Genomic DNA, 28,000 nt, shown 5'->3' on the forward strand with positions numbered 1-28,000 from the left:
ACTCGTGTCCACAAATCACGTAGTTACAGCCGCAGCCTTGTGACGTGGTCATAAGGTAACGTCTGTAACTGCGGCTGTAACAAGGAGACAATGGTCAGTTCTGTAAAAATGTCACAAAGTAGGAAGCATTGCATTATCCAGAATGTTCAGATACCTCTTGGAGATCTATACTTGTAGCACCACAAACAGAGGTCCTAGGCCAAACCAGGAAAAACAGGACCATTCATCTCACTGCCACCTCCAAATTTCATAGTTGGGAGTTATGCACTCTGGTAAGAGACCACTGGGCATCCACCAAATGCATTCATCTACTCAGTAGGGGATGTAGCATGATTTGATGCTGCATAACACAGCTTTCCAAGCTTTCACATCCCACTGTACACGCTTTTACACCACTGAAGACAACACTACATGTCGGTTTAATTAACGTGGGACTTGCATATTACAGTCCTACCATAGAAACCCATGTTATGAGTGCTGGGTATGAATGTTTTTGTGCAGATTCATGTTCTAGTCGATGCCCAGAATCCTGCATTCAATGTGTCATCAGACAAATGGTGGTTTTTACATATTATCCTTCACAGCACTCTACAGTCACGTTTGGTGAGTGTGGTGGGTGGTCAACTGCAGGTAATATTTACAGTTGATTCCCTACAGTTTCATCTCAATATCACCGACTGTACTGTACTGGGATTGCTCAGAGATTAGCTCTTAAAGATAAGAGCTGATCTCCGAGATGACCTGGGATAGCCCAATTTGTCAACAATTTGCAGAAGAGATAGGGCCACAAGAAAGCATCCTATCACAATGCTTCTTTCAGACTCTGTCAGTTCCCTTCTCACAGCCATTTCATACTGGACACAATTTCACTGGGAACATCATACTGTTCTAATTTATACCAGCTACAAACACATGGAATGATGCTACTTGCCCATGTGGGATGTCCATTAATTTGTTTCGAAGCAGTGTATCCAGGACTTAGGTAATGATATGCTACAAGAGATATTATCAATTAAAATCTGTCAATGAAAAGATTCTTATTGTAGGGTTCTCAAAAATTCTCATTTCAGAGAATAAGTTCCACAATTTCTTCCCTACCAGCAGGTCTTCACCCAATAGTTTCACCAACTAAGGTATTTTCAATGCTCTGTGTGTGTGTGCATGCATGTAAAAATTCTCATTCATCTTGTAGACCAATTTCATCATGCTGTTTGAAAAAAATCTCCTTCTTCTTCTGCCTATCATGGAATATAGGCCATGTGGTCTGTTCCCGTCTCATGCCATCTCTTTCTTGGTCTTCCAATTCTTCTTTTCCCACTTATTTTGTATCTGTATACTATTTTTGGTAGTCTGCTGTTGTCCATTCGATTTAAATGTTCCAGCCATTTTTGTTTATACTGTCTTATGTAGTAATTAACTGGTTTGATTTTTAGGGATTGTAAGATTTCTTCATTTGTTTTGTGGTTCCACTTGGTATATCCAGCTGTTTTTCTGAGGAACTTCATTTCTGCTGTTTGAATTCGTTTTTCATCTTTCCTTTTCATGGTCCATGTTTCGCTTCCGTATAGTAGAGCTGGTTTTGAAAAGACATTATATAGTCTGATTCTAGTGTGTTTTTGTACCAGGGATGGCTTAAATATACTATTTATTATGCCATTTACTTTGACAAAGTTTGATAAAGTTTTAAAAAAAAAAATTATTTTTTTTTAAAACTCAGCTATACAAATATTATTGAAGAAATAATGAAACAGTTAAAAAAAAAAACCAAATCTTGGAGTCTCCGTGCTAAACTCTCAAGGCAACGACTGATTTAGCTAGGGAGGTATGTGGTGAAGTTGTCTGCATGGATAGAAAAATAAGAATGCCAAGGAAGACAAAATAAGTTAATGAAGCAGAGTCCTGAACAAGAAGAAAGCATACCAAAAATTCAGCAATTAAGCCCACAGATACTCTAAAAGAATACGAGAAAAATATAAGAGAGCTCAGCTATGTGTGAAAATAGCTAAACAAAAGTCACGGGAAGACTTCAGTAAGAATACAGAAGGTAAATATCGGAGGTTATTGAAAAGCTTAGAAATGGAGAAAAGTATACTGTAAAAGGAATCAAAGATGATAAGGGTAACATGAAAATTGAAAATAAGGATATCTTAGATGTCTAGAATAATTACTTTGAAAGAATTAAATGAAACAAGAAGTGACAGAACCATAGTAGAAACTTTAAAAGAGCAATGCAAACAGGAGTACAAATCAATACTCAAGGTAGAAAAAGATGTCAAAAATTTGAAATGTGGAAAGGCAGCTGGAGTAGATGATATTTGACCAGAAATGCTTAAGTATGGAGGTATAAAAGTTTTGCAGTGGCTAAACTGCATAATTCAGAGAGCTTGGACAGAAGGTTAAATTCCCAATGACTGGAGTAGAGCTCATAGTACCCACCTATAAAAAAAAGGGAATAAAACTGAATGTGAATATTACAGAGGAATTTCTCTACTTAGTGTTCTAGGTAATATATGTATAAGCATACTTGATAAGAGGCTGAGAAACATTGTGCAAGAGAAACTTGTAAAAGAACAAGATGGATTCTGGCCAAATAGAGGTTATCAGAATCAGATTTTCACTTTACAACAATTAACTGAGAAATCATGGGAATATGACAAGGATCTGTACTTAAGTTTTTTGTAGATGCAACAGGCATATGACAAGGTGTCCAGAGAAAAGCTTTTCAAAACACTACAGTTATATGGGGATAATGGAACTATATACAAGTCAATATATAGTCTATATTTAAGTTGTAAGTCAGTGGTTAGAATTGAATGGAATACAGGAAGATAGTTTGATGTAAAATCAGGTGTATGACAGGGATGCACATTATCTCTACTTTAATTCATCATCTATATGGATCACATTATGAAAGAAAGTCACATGAAAATTTGAAGTGGCATTATTAAAGAAAGTTGTATTTATGTAGATGTTAAAATTCTAAACATATCCAGTGCGAGTCTCCAGGATTCTCTAACTAAACCAAATAATAGCTGTAAGAACTTGGCATTAAAATTAGCAATAAAAAGATCAAAACTATGAAAATAGGCAGGCATATCAAAAACGTCAGCTGCATTCTTAATGGAGAGCCTACAGAACAAGTAAATAATTTCAGGTGTTTAGGCATAGTTTTTAGCAAAGATGACAAGTTAAATCTGGAAATAAACGGAATAAGCAAAATTGGTAGTGGGGAGTATGCAGCCTGTGTAGCTCAGTAGAAGTGGCGTTTGCACTCTACAGTGCTTGACTGCATGAAGAAAGGATTTGGTGGTTCAAATCTAGTCGCCTACTAGAGGAAATTTTTCTAAGCCTTTTATCGACCAGTTCCCGAGTTAGTTGATCTCTGGCATGGGTTAGCGGGTTTTTTCTCCCAGAAACTCGGGTTTTTCGTCCCATAAACTCAAGAAAATAGACCATCGAACCCACACTATTTTCAGACATTAAAAATATTGTGTTAGGGACCACGAGATAGCGGCACTAGCTTGCCATCTTCTTCACTGCATACCGATGAATCAGTGATAGCCTTGGGCCAGCTATCTCTCTGATTGGCTACCAGTGGAGATTGAACTGCCCACTCAGTCTCAAAAAGTTAGATAGGGTAAAAGGCCCCGCCTATTCCCTATACGGGAACAAATAGGCATTAGCCGACTTTTTTTCTTTTTTTTTTTTTGAGTATATGGAATAAAAGAGAAATCAGCCACACCACCAAATTAGCAACATACAAGACAGTGTTCAAACCAGTTTTAAGTTATGGATCTAAGAAATGGGTTAGAATCAAAGATTAGATTCTACAGATATGAGAGTTCTTAAAAAAAAATTAGAGGCTTGAACAGATGACATAAATGGCAGAATCATATTAAAAATGAAGACATCAGGAAAGAACTTCACATTGTTTGCATTCAAGAACATGTGAGCAGGACTAATCTAAGGTGTTATGTTGGAGGTTTAATGGATTTTTTACAACACTCAAAAAGAATTAAATTAGAATTTAATACTCCTATATTTCGTCCTAGTCACTAGGACATCTACGGGTATTACAAAAACAATTAATGTAACATGCACACAAAAACTTACAATACTAAGCCCAACCACGTGGGTGACACTAAAGTCCTATCTAGGTGGAGCGCCCTCTAAGGGCGGTAGTAGGTGGCCTGGAATGTAAGGTGGGACCTCTGGTGATGAGTGTGTTTCCCAAATCTTCGGAAGCTTAATGCAACCGTATTTGTTAAGATTTGGTTGGTTTCTGAGAGCTGCTGCTTCTAAGAAAAGTCTCTCTTTCTTGAGTTTGCGGTCCGCAAACGTGCTACCCTTATCCGTTCTACGAAAGATCAGCTCCCTCCTCTCTCTCTGCCTGGAGTTTACAAAGTACCCTGTTCCTGTAAGCTTGCGTACTTTGGACAGACAGGCATATCAGCATCCATCCGCCTGGAAGAACACAAGTCTTACATCGTTAAACACAACTATGGCCATTCAGGCTTGGCTGACCATGTTTTGGACACCACCCACAGAGTATCATGGAAGAAAACCACCATGCTCCACCACAGCAAATTCAAGAAAGAGAGACTTTTCTTAGAAGCAGCAGCAGCTCTCAGAAACCAACCAAATCTTAACAAATACGGTTGCATTAAGCTTCCGAAGATTTGGGAAACACTCATCACCAGAGGTCCCACTTTACATTCCAGGCCACCTACTACCGCCCTTAGAGGGCGCTCCACCTAGATAGGACTTTAGTGTCACCCACGTGGTTGGGCTTAGTATTGTAAGTTTTTGTGTGCATGTTACATTAATTGTTTTTGTAATCCCCGTAGATGTCCTAGTGACTAGGACGAAATATAGGAGTATTAAATTCTAATTTAATTCTTTTTGAGTGTTGTAAAAAATCCATTAAACCTCCAACATAATGTCCTCACAGCACTTAAGCCTCTACACAAGTAATCTAAGGTGGTATGGTCACTTAAATAGAATGGGAGAGGAAACGTTAGCAAAACAGGTGTTTGATGTCAAAATGGCAGGAAAAAGACCTAGAGGAAGATCAAGGTCCACATGGGTTGATTAGTCAGAAGTTCCTTAGATGAATTATTAATAATGTAAACTTAATCATGTAGTGCTGCCATCATAGCCTGAACACCCCCTTGAGGGTACATATCAGGAAATTGATGATGATGGTAAAGATTAATGCTCTGTAAAAATTAAAAAACCAGGATAACAGATGATGATTCTGATAATATCTGTGTGAGTGTATAGAGATCTGACAGAAAGTGGCTGAAATAATGACTGTACTCATTAGAGAAATGACATCGATCAATGAAAATGTGAGCAATGAATAGTCCAAAATCACAAAACTCACACATAGGCATGTCATCACTCCTCAAACAGGGAGTGCATAATGGGACTATGATCTATGTGGAGCCAAGCAAGAGCAACTTTCTCTATTTGAACTCTGTGCAGGCTGGACTGCTATAATTTAATTTTAGGCTTATTTTGGTACAGCTTATGAATATTTTCTCTGTTCTAAGATAGCTGTCACAAGGATAGAAGTTTATGTCTGATAATCTGCCAATAATCTGTGTATATCATAGGCAGATGCTGGATGTTTGTGAAATGAGCTGACCTAGCTGCAGTATCTGCAGCTTTGATTCATGTAATCCCAATATGGCTTGGATTTCCAACACAAGCATGCATCAAAGTGTAGCTTCCATAACTAAACGAAGAGGTGTTGGATGTGAGAGAGCATGGGAGGTTTTTGTAGTTCTAGACTTTTTATTGCCTGAAGAGAACTTTATGAGTCTGAATTATATTATACAACTTTGGTAGTGGTGCAAGTCAGCTTCGCATCAAAATAGGAGAGGGTAAAGTTGTTAAGCTCTAGTGGTATTTGTGCAGATATAATGCTTGTCTGGAAAGACAGCAGAAGATCTCACTAAGTCCTGAGATTTTTAACCATTTTAAGATCTCACTAGGTCCTCAGATTTTGAAGCATGTTGTCCACTTGCACATGGAGAGCATTGTAGGAAGTGCTTTGTTCATCGAGGTTAAATTGCCATCGAAAAAACATTATGCTTAAAACAGAACCCAGAACCTTGTGGGACTCTCCTCTTGGTTATAGGACAGGGAAGAAGCAGTTCCCACACAGATTTTGAGATTCCCTCTAAGACCAAAATTATTATGCAAGTTTTTCAGCATTTTAAATCTCCAAACAATGCCATATGCTTTTTCATTATCAAAGAAAACTGAAAACATTTTAGGAAAGCATCTCTAATGGATGCCTCCAGCCGAACTAGATGATCAGTAGCACAGTGTTATTTTCAAAAGCCAAACTATCTGAAAAAAAAAAAAAAAAAAAGTTGTTTCTCTCCAGAAACCATAAAAGACAAGAATTAACCATTTTTTCCATAACCTTGTGCAAGAAGCTGGTCAGAACAATTTGGTGGTAATTATTTGTCAATGAATCCTTCCCTAGCTTAAGAAAGGTAATTATAATTGCCTTGTGTCAGATGCACAGAATATGCCCTCACAGAAAATTCTGTTATAAAGGTTCTACCAATCGATCCATGGATAATGGTGATAGATTTTGTATCATTTCGTAATGGACATTATCTTGTCCACCAGCAGTTGAACAGCATTTAAGCAAAGCAGCTTTCATTTCTTATTTTGTGAATGACTTGCTTGTGTTTTCAGTATTGTTTGAAGAAAACTGGATTTTTTTTTTCTGATTTCCTTTTTTTTTGTATGGGGGGGGGGAAAGGATTTGAGAGGAGAAGATAGGAAGATGATGATGTTTTTGGGAAGATCTCCCTAAGTATCTCAGCAATTGCTAGTGAACCATTATATTGAATGGATTGAGAGCAGGTGGGTGATATATCTGCACTTCATTTTCTGGATTTTGTCACAGACTTCTTTAGTGTTGGTTGTTCTTCTTATGGCAGATGTACATAGGATCCAGAATTCCTTTTCGCTCTGACACCAGAGTGTCTTGATCAAGCTTGGACATGTTTGAAAGCATTGAGGTTTGTTGTAGTGGGTATCTTTGATAAATATCTCAAGCTTTCTTCTGAGCTTCTTTGACTGCTGTGCAATCATCATTTCACCATGGCTTAGAGAGATCTGGAACCCAACCAGATATTTTAGGAATTGTAGTTGCCAGAGCTTCTATAATATACTTCGTCACATGGTTCACTGCATTGCTGACTGAAGAAGAGCCAACCTCTCCAAATCAAATTCTGCTAATGATGGGAAGGGGATCCAAGTCAGCTTGCTCAATTTTCCATCTTGATATCCATGATGGAATGCAAAGTTACCTATGCAGGAAGGTAGATATCATGGGGGAGGGGAAGTGATCACTATCAAATAAATTCTCTTCAGTTTCCCACTTGAAGAGTGGGAAAAGGGAGGGTGAGCAGATAATTAAGTCTGTGACATTGGATGTTTGGGTAGGCAAATGGAAGAAGGTGTTACTTCCTGTGTTTAAGAGAAAGGGACTGTTTCTCTTTCTATTATGTTTGTTCAAGTACTATCCCCCAAAAGAGCATTGTGTCCATTTATATCTCCCATAAAAAGTAAGGGTGGAGTGGTAAATGCAGTATGTGTATGTCATCATCAAAGTCATCTTGAAAGATATTTGTGACAAGAATGACATAAATGCAGTACACTGTTAATACAGTTCTGCCTGAGAGTCGGACAGCAACTACTTCTGTTTGCATTGAGTGAGACTTGCTAGAAAGGGGAACGGTTGCCCCGGAAGATGGTGATCCCTCATGGGCAAGTCCATTCCATGCCCTTTCCTTATGAATGATGGTAGTATTTCATAATGTTGATTAATCTCTTGGTTTTAGGGATGTTTCCTGCAAGCAGAAGCATACTGGTTTATACTTTTGCAAGAGGGTTTTGATGGCATCAATGTTTAGAGAGAATCCATCACAATTACATTGTATCCTACAATGTTTTCATTATTTCTTTTTTGATGGTATCATCTGGCTTCCTATGTTGAGTAGTTCTGCTTTCATTAGCTTTGGATTTTTTTGCTTTTTAGAGAAATGAGGATGGCCAGTATCCATCATTTCCTCTTCACCAAGAAAATATCCAAGATATTGTCATATTGCACTCCATCTAGAAAAATAGGTACATGAATTATTTTATCTTCTTTTTTATTTTGAGGGGGGGGGATAAAGGTATCCCTGCCATCTGACGATGGTCTCCATGCATCCATCTCTGACCCTCTGCAGTGCACATTTCAATATCTTTTTTATTAGTGGATTTTTGTGTAGTGGGACCATCTCTTACATGTCGTCAGGAGTGAGTCCATACAAATTTGTCTCCTTCGTTTGCTCAAAGGAGATGAAAGCAGATCATATTGTTCTGGGACGTCATAACTGTTTGAATGCAGTATCGACATACAGGTTTGGATCTCTATTCACACTTTTTTTTTTTTTTTTTTACATCTGCTGCCTTGGCACAAGAGCACTTAACAGATGCTTCTGCTGCCTGTATGGAATACTGCCTCTTCACCTACTAATAAGTGATGCATTTCTCTGTTTTCATTTTTTTGGATCTCCTCACCCTTCCACATTTGGAGCATTGGGAGTAAGCTAGCGGGTTTCTCTCACAATTCTTCCCATTTTGATATTTTGCTCTTGCAATCTTTGTTTTCATGATCTTTACTGTCACATCGGGCACAGATGGCTGAGTCATGATAGGCAGTTTGAGAATGACCATAATTCTGACATTTAAAGCAACACAAAGATAGATGTAGAGCCTCATTAAGCAGTTAAATTTGCCTGCTTTGAAAGATGTTGGAGTTTGGGTATGTTTACTGTAAGGATAATGTTCTTTGTGAGAACTAGTGACCATTCCTACATATAAATATTCTCCTCTGGCTGTCACTCTCTGATCTTTTGTTTCAGAGCAGATCACTTTGTTTTGTCTGATATGTCGAGGAGCTCCACTCAGGTATTACACCTCTGAAAAAGTTTAAAGTGTTTCTTTGGGGGGGGGGGGGGATTAACCATAATTGGTATTCCCCTGAGAGATTTTGCATGAAGTAACTTTTCTGATTGTATCTTAGTTAATGCTTTGATAAGTATATTGCCTGAATGGCTTTGCAGACTTTGGAGATCCTGCTAACCCTTCCAGATGAAGAAGGGTGACATTTTTCCAAGAGGAAGTTCCCCTTTCGAACGTATTATCAAAGAAAGTGATGTTTTGATTGCAGCTTCTGGTGTTTTCTGCTTCTTATTCTGATTTTCAGTTGGTGTTCCTATGATTTCATGACATTATTGGAGCTTGTTGAGGGTCCCTGATAAGCAAGAGGATAAAGAAGTATTCATTTCTAGGATTTTATTTCAATTTCAATTTCAAATTTTATTGCAGTTTTTCCACCCACCATGGGGCCATAAATGGATGACCACTCTATGACAAGCAGTGACTGCTCTGAACAGCATCACAGCAAGTGCTAGACACTGTTCCTGGACTATGAGATAGGAGACTCACTGCAACACCCTTGACCTTTGCAAGCAAGCCCACTAGCCGATTGATCCTGGTTGGGCCATCCAGGACTGCCCATCTTATTGAAGCAGAAGCCAAAGTAGTGCGAGACTACCATGATCTTCCCCTTTCCAGATGTCTACAGGCTGCACTGCAAGGTAAGCATTGATGGTAAGCTGTTGGATCCCATGATGGTGGTCTAGAAGACAGGATAGTAATAAAGACATGGGAGAAGTAGAGTGAAGAATATGGAAAGAAAAGCAGACAAAAAATAAGAACAAAAAAGAGCCAGTACCATCCCCAAGGAATCCCCACCACCACAAACAGGTAGGGTTATTTATCAGATTTATACTTTATACTCTGACAAGTGTCAGATATAATGCGAGTTATATTTTAATTGAAATAATCAGAAGTTCCCAAAGCATACCTTATTCAGCTTACTAAGCATATCCAAGGAAAGACGTAACTGTTCATGTTTTTCAGGTACCTGCAAAACACATAAAACCATTTCAAAAAATTGCAAGAAATATGTGAAATTATTAAAACATAAGTGAAAAATATTCATGTAAATAAGTAACCATCATAAATATTATTTCTCAAATTCCATTTTTAGAATTCCCTTTTCAATTAGATATACCTCTGAAAATCCAATGCTGATGGAAAGATTACAAATTGAGTAGAATCCATAGCTGTTTATACATGTTAATGTAATTATTCACTACAGAAAAAAATAGTTATCGCAATTTCATCATCATTTCCAATAAATTTTCTTGGAAGATCAAAGCATACATCAAATGTGCAAGAAAATTATTCCTGTCAAAAATGACAATTGATAATGGTTGAAGTTTCTAGGAAACTTCAACCAGTAACAATTGTTATTTTTGGGTGGCCTCATTTACTCTCTGGATTTTGGGGAGGTAGGGATGCTTATGGCTCAAAGCTGTATATCTGAAAGGAGACTTCCACATAGCCTTTAAAGGAATGCGGAAAACTGACCAGGGCTTCTGACCTAATGTCTGATCCTCACCTTCTCCTAGTGCACCCTGTTGGGTATCTACCTGTATACTGAACGAACAAGGATGGGCTGGCAATTTGGGATTTAGCCGACCAAATTGTATTCTTATTGGCTTAAACCAATATACAAAATGATGGTACAACATGACAAAATTTCATGCCAGCTGAGGCATCGCCCGGTTAAACAAGGCCCCCCGTTGTTTTAGCCAGGGAACCAGGGCAAACAGCAAAAAGTCAGCTACTGGAACAAATGTGAAAGCACATCCCAACTCAATATCACTAGAGTTAAAGATTGCTACTATCAACATAAGAAGCCCGAATGGCAAAGAAATGGAGATAGCTGAGGAATTAGATACGTACCAGATCGACATAATAGGGGTGAACTGGCGAGATCTTTCTGAGCAATAAATACAAAATGTTATATTCAGGCAATTACAATCAAGGAAAAGAAGGAGTAGCCATAGTATTCAACACAAAATACGAGGCTAATTTTCTTGAATGGCAGGCAGTCTCAAGAAGAGTAATGTGGGCAAATATGAGAATGGGGAACTGGACAATGAGACTTATTTGTGCCTATGGTTCCCACAGAAGGTTCTACTAAGGTAGAAGTGGAGGAATTTTTTGAGGCTTTAGAAAAAGCAAATGACACAATGAAGAAGGAAAAGTTGGTCCTTGTTGGGGATCTAAATAGCAGAGTAGGAAATGACTGTGAGACATACAAAAATATTTTGGGAAAATTTGGAGAAAAGAGCAAAGCTAATAATAATGGCAAATATCTGTTGGATTTCTGCTCAGGACATGGACTAGTTATTAATAACACCATGTTCCAAAATAAAAAATGTGCACAAATTCACATGGAGAGAAGAGGCAAGGAATAAGAAAAGTCTCATTGACTATGTTATTGTTGACAGTGATGTTTTCTCCCTTGTGCAGAACCCCAGAGTGTACAGAGGATTTGAAATTGGAAGTGATCACTATTTAATCTTCAGCAGGATAAAATTGAATTTCATATTGAAATGAATAACATGTAAGAAAATTTTAAAGCGAATAAAAGTTGAGCAGCTCTCTGATGTGAACTGTAGACTAAAATACAGAAAGATTATTGAAAAGAAAATGAAAGAGTTTGAGAACAGGAACCAAACTTCAGAGATTCAGTGGCAAGCCTTGAAGAAAACCTTGATTGATTCAGCCAGAGAGGCATGTGGTGAGGTTATCTGCAAAGATAGAAAAATTAGAACTCCATGTTTAAGAGGCAGTGAAGGAAAAGAAGAAAGCATATAAAAAATTCCTGGCAAATAAGTCAGCTTGTGCTCTTAGAGAATACAGAGACAAATGTAAGAAAGCATGGAAGGACTTTGGCAAGAACATAGAAAATAAATATCTAGAAGGTGCAAAATATTTTGGAGGTTGTTGAAGAAGCTTAGAAATGGAGGAAAGAATGCTGTAAAAGGAGTTAGAGATGATAAAGGTGACATGAAAAGGGAGAAAAAGATATCCTTGAAGTATGGAGTAATTACTTTGAAAATTTGCTAAATGAAACAAGCAGTGATGACAGCACAGTGATAAAAAAACACTGACCAGGCAGGCAGTCAGGAATATATATCCATACTTGAAGTAGAAAAAACCAACAAAGGCTTAAAATGTGGAAAGGCAGCAGGAGTAGATAATATTTGACCAGAAATGCTGAAGTATGGTGGTATAAAAGTCTTACAGTGGCTGCACTGCATAGTTCAGAATGCCTGGACAGAGGGACGAATTACTGATGATTGGAGTAGAGCTCTCATAGTACCCATATATAAAAAGGGAAATAAAACTGAATGTGAGAATTACAGAGGTATTTCCCTACTGAGTGTTCCTGGTAAGATATATGGAAGTATACTTGAGAAACGGTTGAGAAGAATTGTAGAAGAAAAGCTTGGTGAAGAACAAGCTGGATTCAGGTCAAATAGAGGCTGTCAGGATCAGATATTCACTTTACGACAAATAGCGGAGAAATCATGGGAATATAACAAAGATCTCTATTTGAGTAGATCTGGAAAAGGCATATGATAAGGTGCGAAGAGAGAAGCTATTCAATATGCTACAGTTATATGGTGTCAATGGGGCTTTATATCAAGCAATATTTAGTCTTTATTTGAGTTACAAGTCAGCAGTTAGAATTGAAGGATGTATAGGAAGATGGTTTAATGTTAAATCTGGTGTGAGACAAGGATGTACATTATACCCTCTGTGATTCATTATCTATATGGATCACATTATGAAGGAAAGTTGTATTAAACATGATATCAAAATTGGAGATGTTAATGTCAGCCCTTTGCTTTATGCGGACGATGTTATACTTATCAATAAATCCGCTATGAGTCTGCAAGATTCCTTGACTAAAGTGAATAACTGTTGTAATAGATATGGTATGAAGGTCGGCAATAAAATGAGAAACACAATGAAAATAGGCAGAATCGTTGAAAATGTCAACTGCATTGTGAACGGAGAACCTGTGGAACAAGTAAAACATTTCTCCTACTTAGGCACAATTTTTTAGTGAAGATGGTAAATTAAATATGGAAATAGACAACAGAATCAATAAAGCTGGTATAGTAGGAAGTCAATTGAATAAATTCATATGGAATAAGAGAGAAATTAGTCGGAATTAGCTGTATACAAGACAGTATTCAAGCCAATTTTAACTTATGGATCTGAGAGCTGAGTCAGAAGTAAAACACTTGACCAAAGACTAGAGACCGCAGATATGAGAGTTCTGAGAAAGATTAGAGGCGTGAACAGATGGCATCAATGGCAATATCATAATAAAAAGGAGGATATTAGGAAAGAACTTGACATTGTCGGCATCCAGGAATGCGTTAGCTGAGCTAATCTCAGGTGGTATTGTTCATTTAAACAGAATGGGCGAGGAAAGATTGGCTGAACAAGTATTCTCTGCCAGGTTGGCAGGAAAACGACCCAGAGGAAGACCAAGATATAGGTGGATTGATACGGTACAAAGTGCCTTAGACGACAGAAATATAAGATCTCATAATATTGGAGTCTTGACAAGTAACAGAGTGATCTGGAGGAAAATTGTAGATAGGAGGTTAGTAATGATGTAAATTTTTCATGTAGTACTATCATATCCTCTACACCCCTTGAGAGTACATAGCAGGAATTTGATGATGATGACATAAGAAAGAATAGCAGTGGATGAATTAGACAATCGAATCTATTACAAAGGCTTGACTTAATTATGGCAGATGTTAGTACAGGTGTCAAAGGAATGTGAAAAGAGTCAGCAATGGTTTTATCGTTGTTCAACTTGAGTTTGGACATGAAACTTAGCTAATGAGTGGAAAGAGAGCAAAAATATAATATAATATTATATAATAAAATAATTTTATTATATAAGGGCAGGGCTAAGATTAATGTAGTTGATTATAGACCAATTAGTATCTCTGGTGTGGTCATCACGGTACTGAAAAAATTTGGAATTGCATCCAAAAATGAGTAGACTGATTAGGATACTCTACAAAGAGGACAGACTTTGTAAAAGGTATGCTGACAATCTGCTCATGATCTATAACAGAATGATAGCTGAGCAGAATACGAAATAATGAGTATACCACAATACTTCTGAATCTCGCCAAGGCAATTAATAAGATTCCACAGTGGAAGTTGTTAAACTCAAAGAGATGGGTCTGCAAGACTTGTAACAGGGATGGAGAAAGTGGCTGACTGACAGGTACTAGACAGTGATGTATGGTGGTGTTGAGTCTTTGTGGAGGAGAGTGACCAGCCATTTAATTGTTGTGGTATTGTTGTTTAACATATATATTCATAATATAGGGAAGGGTCTTGAGTGTGTATTAAGTTATCTGCTGATGATGTTAAGTCCAAGAGAGTGATAAGGAATATATAAGATACAGAATTCCTAATGTTGCTTTGAGCAGATTGTTTACATGAGCAATTAAAATGAAAATTAATTCAGTTATAAGGTTACGATTTTGAACAAAGAACCTTGCAGGCAAAGTATTATATTAATGGGAATCTGTTATAAATAGTCAATGAAGTTAGAAACTTGAGGGTTATTATGGACTCTGTGTTCAAGTTATTCAAGTCATGGTATTGGATAACTGTGCTGCTAAACAGAACACCAACTTGTAGGAATAAGGAAGTTATTCTCTCACTTATACAAGCCTTTGATAAGGATACATCTGGATTACTGTGTACATAGATATGACCACCTAGGTGCCATGGAAATGGAGAGACACTGGAAAAAAATCCAGTGTGCAATACATGCAATTCCATAAGCCAGTTATCATCTTGATCAGTTGCCAATGTAATTGCACCTATGAGGAGAGATTGGGGGAATGCGACAGCAAAGTTTGAGGAATACAGAGAGGATAGGGGATATGATACAAATACATATGTTAGTAAAGGGGGGCTTATAGCAAAAAGACAAGTGAGATTTTGCAGCTTATGGTTGTAGGAGGTAAAACTTGGGTCGTACCTGAAAGCTGGCTATTATGTATTTAGGAAGCATGTGTAATCAGGTTCTTCTCAGAGCATGGGTGTAATGGGCTATTGTTAGATGCTACAAATGTGACTGAAGACAGATATAATAGGTAATTAAGTATGATTGTCTAAAAGGGATCCCTTCCTCAATAGGTCATTCACTGCAATTACAGCAGTTTCAATTGCGGATGTTTGTGAAACAATACTTTTTAATGCATTGCCAAGTCCATAGAGAACGTCACATGGAAGCAACTACATTCCTACTATGTTTCCTCCACGAATGAAATACTGTTCACAAATACTGGGATATATGAAATAGATGATTATATAGACTGGGCAACTAGAAATCCAAACATGCAAAAGCATATCAGTGATAGCAAACATGGATAAACTAATGGAACAGGATTACATAAACTAAATTGATTACAGGATTACAGTTTGTGGTGGTGTTAACAGAAGCAACTAAGACTAAAAGGCCAACATATTATGTCTGTTAACTGTATTTGTTCCTCTGGCTGGTTTGCAGATGATATTTTTTAAGGAGAGGGAAGGAGGGGTTGCCACCTCCACGTGAGATCAGCTAACTCACCTTCAGCTAAAAAATCTTATATAGATTCTTTGTATCCTAGACAAAATTATCAACAGATGTGTTCAGTTCCAGTTGAGAGGGGGGAGCCTAGGAAGCACCCTCTGACCTATAATTTACACAGTTCCTTAATATGTTCTTTTCTAAAATATAGCGCATGTTTTGTTTTGTTTTTCTTTTTGTTTCAATGATGAGGTATATATATATAGCTTGGCATAAGTGGAGGTTTGTGAACAAGTGGAATCCTTTCAAGCAGACTAAAATGATAGATTTATGTGCAAAATATATAACACACATGAACTTCAAAAAAAAAAAAAAAAACTATTAATTAATTAAAATAAAAATCCTTAATTCACCATTTAAGATCAAAATTTCACCCATCATTGGCATGGATAATTCATCATTCCAATTTTAGTTAGGACAATATAACAAGACTTCAGAGCTCTCTTTAAACAAATTCAAGGAGAGGTCTTAAAACTGCTTCTATGGATGATATTCCCATTTATTCTAGGATCTTATATTCAATGTCAGTACCATGTGTGATTCACCATGTAATGTGGCCTATGTATTTACTAATCCTCTTTTAATGGAGCAAGCAGCTACTTTGAGTAAAATAAGAAACATTACACACACAGAATCAGATACACAGTAGGTAACGAAAGAGGAGCTTATTTGTCCTACATGGTGGATAAAAACCTTATTTGCTGTGTACTACAATATACTCTGGTGCAAAGTTTGGCTATTAATGGTTGGTGATATGCAATATACAGAATCTTTCAGTCAAGTCAACCCTGCCTTCCCATCTAAGCCCTATTTATGGAAACAAGCCATACCATGGGAAGGCAGGGTTCACTTGCTTTTATATGCATATTCAGTCACCTCATATACATATCTTCCCTAGATGGAGGAAGCACAAAAAAATGTTTCGTGAACTGTAATATATAATCTCTCCAAGTTAAGTCAATGCCACCTTGCTTTTGGTGTGACCTGCTTCCAGAAATGGGCTCTGATAAGATGAGCATTGCCAGCTTATATGTTCCATATTTTCTCTAGCTGGAGATTTTAAGTGAGCACTGTCATTTTCATCTCCAGAATAGGGCCTCCAGTTAATGTTTTTCCCTGTCTCTTCACATGCAGTGTAGGTGATATTTGCTGGATGTGCTCAAAACACTGTAATTAATTAACTAGGGAACCAGCATCTCCACATTTGAGGATGCAGCAGAAAAGCAGTTTCTGCAGACTGTCTGCTAGATAGCATATCAGACTAAACCTGATAGTCATGTGTTGTAAAACTTCCAAATCACCTGGCTAATAATCTTGCTGGGTCACATCTACAAATCCATATAGCAGCATAGAGGAGGCACTGTAGAGGCAAAGCTTGGATAGAATATCAGCACTCCCTGTGTGAATTATGTTGTGCACAACTCTTTCACTTTTGCTGCATCTCCTTGATCTATAAGACTTGAACATTATTTCACCCCAAATAAATACAAACTTAGTGTAGGTATAAAAAACATCTCCTAAAAAAACAGCAAAAATATCATGAAAAAAGGTTTCAAAGAATAATACACACAAAAAATGCAAAGGTGTTTGTTCTATGGATAAATAGGATGATCTGTAAACAAACACATCTCTGAACATCAAGACCATAACATGCTCATCAAACCTCATAAATCTGGCATAGCATAACATGGGACTGAAAACACTAGTCAAAGGACCCAATAGAAAACACCACTGTTACATGGATCCATGTATAAGCATGAACATTTATACAACGAAAGTGCTGAAGGCCTACTTCATCAACCAACCTCAATCGTAACGACTGCATTAAGAGAAACTGTCATCCTCAATTGTATTCACAAGGGTTTAACTCAAAATTATCCAATTATATAGAGGGATTCCAATGTAATGCATGTGCTCTATTGTTTCTTTTACTTAAATTCCTTATTGTCTTCTCTGTCCACATTGATGATGTGTTACGATACGCAACACGAAATATCTTAGTATGTATAATAATTTTTTTTTTTTTGACTGTGGTGCATATGTGATTGTATAATGCTACCATGGTATGATACAGGCAAGTTGACCAGATTGGTCATGAGTCAATGCATAGGTTACACAGGAAGAAGGAATAGTGTGGAGCTTGTGGATATGTTAAGTGAGTTTCAATTGATGAAAATACTTATATAAGCATTTAAATGGACTTGGGAATAGGTTTCTTGAGAAAACATTGTTCAGTGAAAGTTTTGAAGTGCAAAGACAGGGAATTAGAGGGTTTTTTTTTTTTGGGGGGGGGGGGTAGGAACAGGCAAGTATAAGTGTATTCATTTTAGAGGTAAGTGGGAGGATGATTACCTAATGCTGCATGTAGCTCCCTAGGTTCTGAACTTAAGTAGGATAATGCCCAAAGGTGTGGATGGTAGTGAGATGTATTGGCATTCTGTTTATGTATATATGTGTGTGTGTATATATATATATATATATATATTTTTTTTTTTTAAGACAAGCCTTATAAACTTAAGGAGCTATAAAATCTAGTCAAGAGCAGTTTCTTACAAATCCATGCCTACAATGAGATTTGAATCCACAACCTGTTGATTGGAAAGTAGTGCCAACATAGCCACACTGCCTAATGTGGTCTTGACCTAGACTGCCATGCAATTTTCTGTTAAGGGCCAAAATGGAATTTTAAAAAAAAAAAAAAGGGGGGGAGATGATGTTGTTTGTGTCAGTCTGTAGAATCCCACAGCTGGGTAAAGGGCTCCCCCATGTTATTCCATTCGATTCTATTTTGGTCTGTTCTCAACCAGGTTGGTCCTGTTGTTAGAGTAAGTTCACTCTCCATCTGGTCTTCTGTCTACCTCTACTTCTCTTTCCCTCTCCAGGTATCCAGTGAGTGGTGAGTTTATTCCATGTATCATCTGGTTTTTCTCATCAAGTGTCTTTCCCATTTCCATTTTAGGGATTTTACTGTTCTTATGCTTGTTGAGAGGCTTATACGCTGGTTAAACATGATAACTGATATTTAAGGAATTGACAGCGTATACTAGAAATATAAATTAAATAAACTTTAATATATACTTTCCGATATCTCGGCAAACGTCACGTTGCCATCTTCTTGGGAACTTATACAAAGACACGTGCACACAAGTACTAATAACAGCAAATGAGACTGAAGCTAGGAAGCTAACGTTTTCCTAAAGTCCTGATGGTGCCCCCTGGCGGGCTATATTGGTAGTTCTTGGCCTTTGGGCTGAAGTTCTTCTGATAAAAGTTTCCCAAATTTGGGGCAGTTTCATGCATCCAAATTTGTTGAGGTTTGGCATGTTCCTAAGGGCCGAGGCTAATTCCATGAATAGTCTTTCATACTTGAACTTGCTGCGGTGTCCCCCCCCCCCCCCCACCCCCCCCCCCCCCCACCCCCCCCCCCCCCCACCCCCCCCCCCCCCCACCCCCCCCCCCCCCCACCCCCCCCCCCCCCCACCCCCCCCCCCCCCCACCCCCCCCCCCCCCCACCCCCCCCCCCCCCCACCCCCCCCCCCCCCCACCCCCCCCCCCCCCCACCCCCCCCCCCCCCCACCCCCCCCCCCCCCCACCCCCCCCCCCCCCCACCCCCCCCCCCCCCCACCCCCCCCCCCCCCCACCCCCCCCCCCCCCCACCCCCCCCCCCCCCCACCCCCCCCCCCCCCCACCCCCCCCCCCCCCCACCCCCCCCCCCCCCCACCCCCCCCCCCCCCCACCCCCCCCCCCCCCCACCCCCCCCCCCCCCCACCCCCCCCCCCCCCCACCCCCCCCCCCCCCCACCCCCCCCCCCCCCCACCCCCCCCCCCCCCCACCCCCCCCCCCCCCCACCCCCCCCCCCCCCCACCCCCCCCCCCCCCCACCCCAACAAGGCTATGCAATTTACATTCTCTTAATCTGTCCTCGAACTCCAAATTCCAAAGTGTTGGATCCTACTTCTTGTCAATCTACACTTTGGATCCAATATAAGGTTAATATGATGTTCTTAACCTAAAAAACAGTTGCTAGTTGATTTCTAATACAAATATAGAGAAAATTTATATTTATAAACTGCGCTCTAAACCACTCTATATCTGAATTAGTTCAAGAATTGAAGATAAATCAACCCTCAACTATTTCTCCTTAATATATATACTGGCCGAGTATATTTAACTAACTTAATTCACCCGCTTTGGTTCGAATATTTTATGAATGGTGTAGTAAAAGAGATTCAGGCAAAATACAATTTTAGATAAACAAAAACAAACATTTAATTTTAAAATCACAAATTATACACTTAAGATCAAAATACATAATAATTTATTATAAACACTTCAGCCTTTCTGATAATAAAGTCATGCAAACTCAGACAATGGTAATTCCGTTATCTGTAATACAGTCTTCTCACAGTTCCTTAAGTTCCAAAATACAATAAAAGTGCAGTAACACTACTTTACAAGCAAACACTTTTAAATTTTCACTTCAGTTAATCTTCGCGATAGTTACTGTTAACATAAGGAAATTCTAGGTTGAAACACACTCACTTCTCTGTATAGAATTATAATGGTTGGAATAATCTTACCAATAATCTTCTATCTTCATCTACTTATACACATATACACTTTTTATAACTGTAAACACTTTATAACTGTAAACACTTTATAACTGTAAACGCTTTAAACAGTAAACGTCACTCGTTAAGATAAATCTTCTAAGCAATAACTGAATTAATCATCGGTCACAATACACATAAACAAACGTTGTTGCATAAAGTAATTCTGATCTCTCATGAAATAAGGCAACACGATAATTTTTAACTTTAGGTATTATATGCACAGTTGTTCATTCCTCCGGCATTCAATTAATTCTTTAGGCACTATAATTCTAACACAACTAGCAGTAAATTTCAATTTTACAGCCACTACTATTCTCCCGTAATTTTGTGCTTTGCTTCAAGATTCTATGTGTCCTTGAAAGGTCGGCCCTGAAATTAAATCTCAACTCAAGTATTGCTAGTCTATTTAGTAGTCTCTCAGCTGTTTTCCGTAGCTATAATTGTTATTCTACAACTTATTAGCTAACTGCTTCTCGACTAGTAGACTTAAATTAGCTGCTTGAGTAACTCGCCAACTCACTATTATCACACTATGATTTCCGAATGCTGAATGCCCGATTCCAACCTAATGCCAATCTCTCTCTAATAAATCTCTAATGCTCGCCCCTTTTCCAGCGTTCCTCGCTTTTTATATCCGTCTTTCCTGCCTAAATTCTTCTCGTGATCTCTTTAACTAATTCCTTTTTAGTAAACTTTCAGCTTTCTCCCCACGTTCTGTTCCAAAAACGTACTCGTTCACTTACATACGTTTCCATGACAACCAAACAAAATATTAAATCATAATTCATAATCATAATCCAGTATTAAATCATAACTGCATAAAATTAACTGTAGTACATACTGTACTACTGTAATAATTTCATAGCCACCTTCTGTTGCTATTGGGGTGAGCTCGAGTGTTACGAGTATCAGCTTAAAATGCCATGTGACACTAATCATCTCTGTACAAGCAGTTCATCTCTCTCTCTAGTAAATTGCATATCGCAGTAAAAAGTGATCTCTCACAGTTCTCGTATATTTGTCATCATGTTTAGGACTCATATGAAGTACCACTAGTGATGCTCGAAGTGCTCCGAAGAAGCAGAGAAAAGTCATGATTATAAGAAAAAGTGGAATTGCTTGATATATATACCATTGATTGAGGTCAGCAGTTGCCAGACATTTCAAACAAATGAATACAGCATAAGGTCCATTGTAAAAAAAAAGAAAAGGAAATTTGTGAAACTGCAACTGCAACTATGCCAGCAGGAGAAAAAAACCTTGCACTTTTTGTGAAATACCTTGTTATCTCGTACTGAAACTGCAGCTTTTATGTGGGTGCAGGATTGCTATAGGAAAGGCATACTTAGACTAATATGATTTGAGAAAAAGCAAAGTCATTATATGACCAACTTAAAGCAAAATGAAGGTGATCTAAAGCTGGATAATTTAATGCCAGCAAAGGATGATTTGATAATTTTAGAAACAGGTTTGGCGTAAAAAATGTCAAGATAACAGGAGAAGTAGCTTCGGCCAACCAAGAAGTAGCAGACGAGTTCCCAGATGCCATTGAGAAAGTCACTGAGGAGAAAGGATATCTGCCTGACAGGTTTTAATGCAAATGAAATTGCCCTATTCTGGAAAAAAAAAATGCCACAAAGGACATTTATTAGTCAGGAAGAGAAGCAAGCACCAGGATTTAAGGCAGGAAGGGACCAGCTAACTGTACTGTTTTGTGCTAATATAGTCAGGTTTATGATCAGGACTGCCCTTATCTATAAAGCTGCTACACCCCCCCCCCCCCCCCGCAAACCCTGAAAGGAAAAGATAAACACTAGCTGCCAATCTTTTGGTTGTACAACAAGAAAGCCTGGAAAACGAGAATCCATTTTTTTTTTTTTTTGGTCTGGATTAGTTCCATCAATGCTTTGCCCCTGAAGTCAGGAAGTACACTGCCGTTTAAAGTTCTTTTAATATTGGACAATGCCCCTGGCCACCAAGAACCCTGAGTTCAACACTAAAGGCATCGAAGTGCTCTATTTGGCCCCAAACACAATGTCTCTAATTAAGCCTCTAGACCAGGAGAGATCATAAGGACCTCACTACTCTATGGAAAGGACTGCCAATGCTATGGAAGAGAATCCCAATAGACAGAACATCATGAGTGTCTGGAAGGATTATACCATTGAAGATGCCATCATTTATAGAAAAAGCTGTGAAAACCATCAAGCATTAAACAATAAATTCCTGCTGGAGAAAACTGTGTTCAGATATTGTGCATGACTTCACAGTATTTATGACAGAGCCAATCAAGGAAATCATAAAAGAGATTGTGGATATGGCAAAAAAAAAATAAATAAAAGGTATGGATCTTGGAGAAATTCAAGAGCTAATAGACATTACACCAGAGGAATTAACAGAAGACAATTTGATGGAGAATGAATCTGAACCAATGCCAGAAAACAAATTGACATTAGACAATCTGGCAGATGGGTTCTGATTATTTAAGACTGCTTTTGACTTCTTTTACGACATGGACTATGATACTGAAACAAAAGCAAATGGTGGAAGGATTGGTGCCATATAGAAACATTTTTAGAGAAATGAAAAACCAAAAAAGTCAGATAGAAATTACAATTTATTTCCATAAAGTTGCACAGTGTGTGCCTGCCTACCCTTCCAGATCTCCTGTCACCCCTGAGACAGAAAGACCAACCCTCCTCTTTTTCCTCCTCCTCGGCCTACTCAACATGAAGATGATGAGGATGAAGACCTTTATGGTGATCCGCTTCCACTTAATGAACAGTAAATTATCATCATGCTGTACAGTTAATAAATTTATATACTGTGTATGTGTGTGAGTGTCTTTGTGTGAAAATCTACTAACTGTACAGCAAGAACTCTATGAGACTTTTTTGTGTCATCATCATCATCGCCTAAATATTCATCATGTGCAACACTTGTATGGAAGTGGATAGCCTATCCTTACATAACAGGCATAAGGTGAGTGATAATTAATATAAAATTCATGTGTTAGTTTTCTTATTGTTTTATAACTTTGATTTCAAAGAGTACTGTATATTACTGTACAGTATACCTCTCATTCTCGTAAATGGAGAAGCTGCATATAAGCCTATCATCACGGGTAAGTGTTTTTTTTTTAAATGTAACGTTTCCAAAACTGTATTATGAATATGACTGTAATACTCTATGGGATAAAAATTTTATAACAATTCATTCATTCATTAGTGTGGGTAGTCTACTGTGAAGCAATTGTATTGATTACACAAGGTTACCATAATAACAGCGATAAACAATAAGCTACAGGACACTTGCCCCCAGTTGCGCATATGTGCTCGACCCGATTTAACCTTTGCCCAGAGAGAAAAAAGACACCAACTCCAAATACAACTAGAAGAAAAATGCCAAAATGGAGACAACAGTTGTATGATAGACTACAAACAATCCAAACTAGTACAAAAACCAAGTGACGCCACAGCAGCCACCAAGGACACCAGCACACAGGCACTGCATAGGAAACATGCAAGACCCTTCCCCCAGCACTATTCATCTCAACCTTCCTGACTATACGCTTTTTAACTCCTTTCAACCCAAGGGTGGTGTCTGTGCATATATCTGCTCTGACATACCCTGCCAGCGAGCAACTAACTTAGAATTGCCTGACTTCGACCTACTTTGGCTGAAGATATCCCTCCCCCACTCAGTCAAATTCATCTGCTGTCTCTATCACTCTCCCAATACCACCAATCACTCTGAGTTCTTTCATTTCCTCTCCCTAAAAGTTGATTTTCTCCAGTCCCACTCTCCTAACAGTGAAATCATCCACCTGGGTGATTTCAACATCCATAACACAGATTGGCTTTCCTCTTCCAGTTATACAGATCCTGCAGGCAGAGATGCTGAAACATTTGCAGTCACCAATGACCTCACACAAATGTTCAAAAACCAACCAGAATACCAGATAACCCAAACTACTCCACAAATACCCTAGATCTCTTCCTTAGTAATGACCCCTCCAAATATGCAGTGAATATAGTGAGCTCCCTGGGCAATTCTGAGGAAATGAGCACAACTTAGTGCACATTTCCTTCCCCATGCAACAACGCTTACACAGTCACTCCCACACAAGAGTAGTTTGGCATTACAAAAATGCCAAATGGGGCAGTCTCTCCGAGACTACTATGCTTCATTCCCATGGTTAGACTATTGTTTCCAGTCTTCCAGTCCAAACACATGCACTGAACGCATCACCAAAGTGATCTTGACTGGTATGAAAACATATATTCTCCACACTACTCAGACCTGCTGTCCCATAACTAAACCCTGGTTTTCCAAAAAATGTGCCAAGGCTGCACAAATGAAAAATCAGGCATACCACAACTGGCTCAAATCAAGAACAACATCCTCATTCAATTCTTATACTGAAGTCCGAAACAAATGCAAGAAAATCATCAATACTTCCAAAACAGAATTTGAACGGGCCAAAAGCAGGAAGCTTGCAGCCTGTCCAAATGACAGCCATTTCTTTTGGTCTCTTGCCAAGGCAATTGGCCATAACTTTTGCCCTACACTATTCCCACCTCTATCATACCCAGATGGCTCAATTGCAACATCAGCGATAGAAAAAGTTAATCTCATGGCATTACACTTTGCCTCCAATGCACATATAACTGACAATGGCAAATGCCCTCCAGTCATTCCAACTACCCAACATACAATGGCCCCTGTATCCTTTTGCCAAAAAAGACATCACAAACCTGTTGTCTAAATTAGACACAAAAAAGTTTCCTGGCCCTGACGGCATTACTCCAATTATCCTGAAGGTATGTGCATCGGAATTGACTCCTATCCTATGTCACCTGTACACACTTTCTTACTCCACTGGTATATATATCCCAACACCTGGAAACTGGCCTATATTCAACCTATTCCCAAAAAAGGGTGACAAATCACTGCATCTAACTACCACCCTATCTCACTCACTTCAGTCCTATCTAAAGTCCTATCTAAACTAATCATCAACTCTCAACTCCTAATCTACCTTGAAAGTACCCGGCTATTAAGCGACCACCAGTACGGATTCCATCAAAGCCGTTCAACAGGAGATCTATTCTCATACATCACCCATCACTGGACAAATGCCATGGAGAAATTCGGTGAATCCCAAGTAGTTGCACTTGACATCTCCAAAGCCTTCGACCGAGTTTGGCACAAAGGCTTACTAAGCAAACTCCCACCTCAGGACTTCTGCGATGGATTACCAGCTTCCTGTCTGGACACACACTATGTGTGATGGTAGCCCTCCCTATCCTCTCACTATCCAACTAATGCTAGGGTCCAACAAAGTTCAGTTCTCTCATCAACCCTCTTCCTTCTATATATCAATGACCTACTTCAGTTGACCTCTAACCCGATACATAGTTTTGCAGATGACAGCACATTACATTCCTCCCTTTCATTTGACAAACCCTACTCTACACAACTCACCTCAACCCACAGAAAATCAACCACCACTGCCCTTAATTCTGACCTCCAAACCATTTGCCAATAGGGCTCAGATAACCTTGTCAACTTCAACGCTAGTAAAACCCAGTTCTGTCTTATTTCTCACAAAAAAGAACCATTTCCCTGCAGCATTGTTTTCAATAACACTCAAATTCTCAGACAAGATGAAATTTCTCTTCTCAGAATTACTTTGACATCAAGCTTCTCCTGGCATAAACACATCACACCCACTGCATCCTCAGCTTCCAAAAAACTAGGTTTTTCTTTTGCTTAAGACACTACTTCACCTCTAAACAGCTGTTAACATGATACAAGTCACAAATCTGCCCAGCTCTCGAATACTGCTCTCACATCTGGAGTGGGGCTCCAAAAAGCTCCCTCAAAATGCTTGACTCAATACAGAGGAGAGAGCAATTAGACTAATAAATGACCCATTCCTCACCAAATCACCCCCCACACACACTTTCACATAGACGCTTGGTCTCTGCAATCTGTATATTCTATAAATATTTCCATGAAAAATGCTCATCTGAAACAGCATCAATAATTCCCCCACCCTGTACTAAGCCCATTGGAACATGTACAGCTGCCACTCAACATCCTTTCACAGTACACCTCCAAATCCACAGAACAAGTTTCTTTTCCTCCTCATTCATCCCTGCTACTGCAGTACTGTGGAACAGTCTCCCCCAGGGCCGGTCCGAGAGTATCTGATGCCCTTAGGCAAAGAAAATTTAGGCGCCCCTATACATTGTCTTTCTCTATATATTTTTGTCATACTCACACAAGCATAAGGGCATCAGATACTCTCGGACCGGCCCTGGGGGAGACTGTTAGCACCCCTAGGCAATTGCCAAGGTTCACCTTTTGATAACACCAGCCCTGGTCTTCCCCCAGATGTATTTCTCAAAGAATACAACATAGAGGGAAGGATTGAGACAGACTTCCTGTGTGCCCCCCCCCCCCCTGCCAGTAGTGTTGCCTTGTGGTGCACTGTTGGTGCTTCAGACAAAAGAAGCCCCAAAGATGAATCACTGGCAACATGAAGCTAATGTCTCAAACAAGGCGTCCAAAGGTTTCCAAGTCTCCTGGACTACTTACAATTATGATGAATACAAAACATAAAAAGTTCCATGCCGGCTCGATTGTCGCCCAGAAAAACAAGGATTGCGTTGCTTGTTTAGGTGAAGGGCAAGTTTCAAAAAATATGTTAGGGTCTCCTAATCAACACTACCTCAAGATATGTTCCCTGAACATAGAAGGGATATCTAAATCGAAAGCCGAAGTCATCGGCAAAATAACCAAAGATAAAGCAATTGATGTCTTGACTCTCCAGGAAACCCATTTATATCATTTAAACAGAATGGGTGAAGAAATATTAGCAAAGAAGGTGTTTGATGCCAAGACGTCAGGGAAACAACCGAGAGGAAGACCATGATGAAGGTGGATTGATGCACTTAGAAGATCAAAATATAAGAGCTCATAACATTGGAGTCCTGGCAGATAATACACTAATGTGTAAAAAAATTGTTGATAGAAGTTAGTAAAATGTAAAATTTTTATAGCACTATTATAGCATCCTATACAGCCATTGAAAGAATGTCAGAAATTTTATGATCATTATTTGACACATACAGGGAGTCCAAGGATTCATCGAGGGAGGGGCACCTGCTCTACAACTCCGTCTCCACCAATTGATCACCAAATGACCGTAACTACACTAACGGCATCTACCACTGACCACCACTGGTATTTCAACAGACAATCACATACATCCATGTCCACGGTGGGATACAAAACCAGCAGCCTTACAGCTGGAGAGCGGATACGCTATCCACTCAGCCAACCAGGCAGGTAATGATAGCGATAATGATGACTAAGGACCTTTGAATGAGCTTTAAAAAGTTTCTTCTTATTTTTTCTTCCTTTCCAATCTTAAATCTAGAACATTAGATTAGCACAACATAGATGGAGTTGAAATATTTATCTCAACAAAAGTAAAACACATGTTTAATATTTTAATGAAACTAATATTTCTTTATATTCATTAATGATTTTCATTAACTCTTGAAATCACATGCTCCAAAATTTAAAACTCTTTTTTTAAATCTGAACAAATTTGAAAATAAAATAGAAAAGCTATACCTCATTTTCTTCTTCAGTTCTTATACCATTGAGTATATGAACCACACACTTCTTAAATATCTAGGAGAAATAGTATTCTTAATGAGTTTAAAAAAAATTAAGTTATTCTCATA

The 28,000-nt window shown here is 38.7% G+C and overlaps 1 protein-coding gene across 3 annotated transcripts in view; it reads right to left on the reverse strand.

The window, feature by feature from the left end:
- Positions 1 to 28,000, reverse strand: part of Herc4 (HECT and RLD domain containing E3 ubiquitin ligase 4) — a 604,012-nt gene that overhangs the window by 322,958 nt on the left and 253,054 nt on the right. For all 3 annotated transcript variants that reach the window (XM_090409674.1, XM_090409672.1, XM_090409675.1), the window contains 2 exons: positions 27,888 to 27,947; positions 9,947 to 10,006 (listed from right to left, as the gene is read on the reverse strand). In XM_090409674.1, coding sequence (XP_090265800.1) covers positions 9,947 to 10,006; positions 27,888 to 27,947 — 120 coding nt within the window. The remainder of the gene's footprint in view (positions 1 to 9,946; positions 10,007 to 27,887; positions 27,948 to 28,000) is intronic.

Source organism: Typopeltis vanoorti, chromosome 19 (assembly GCF_054136105.1).
Source record: "Typopeltis vanoorti isolate ZY-2024b chromosome 19, IOZ_Tvanoo_1.0, whole genome shotgun sequence".
Classification (NCBI taxonomy): Eukaryota; Metazoa; Arthropoda; class Arachnida; order Uropygi; family Thelyphonidae; genus Typopeltis; species Typopeltis vanoorti.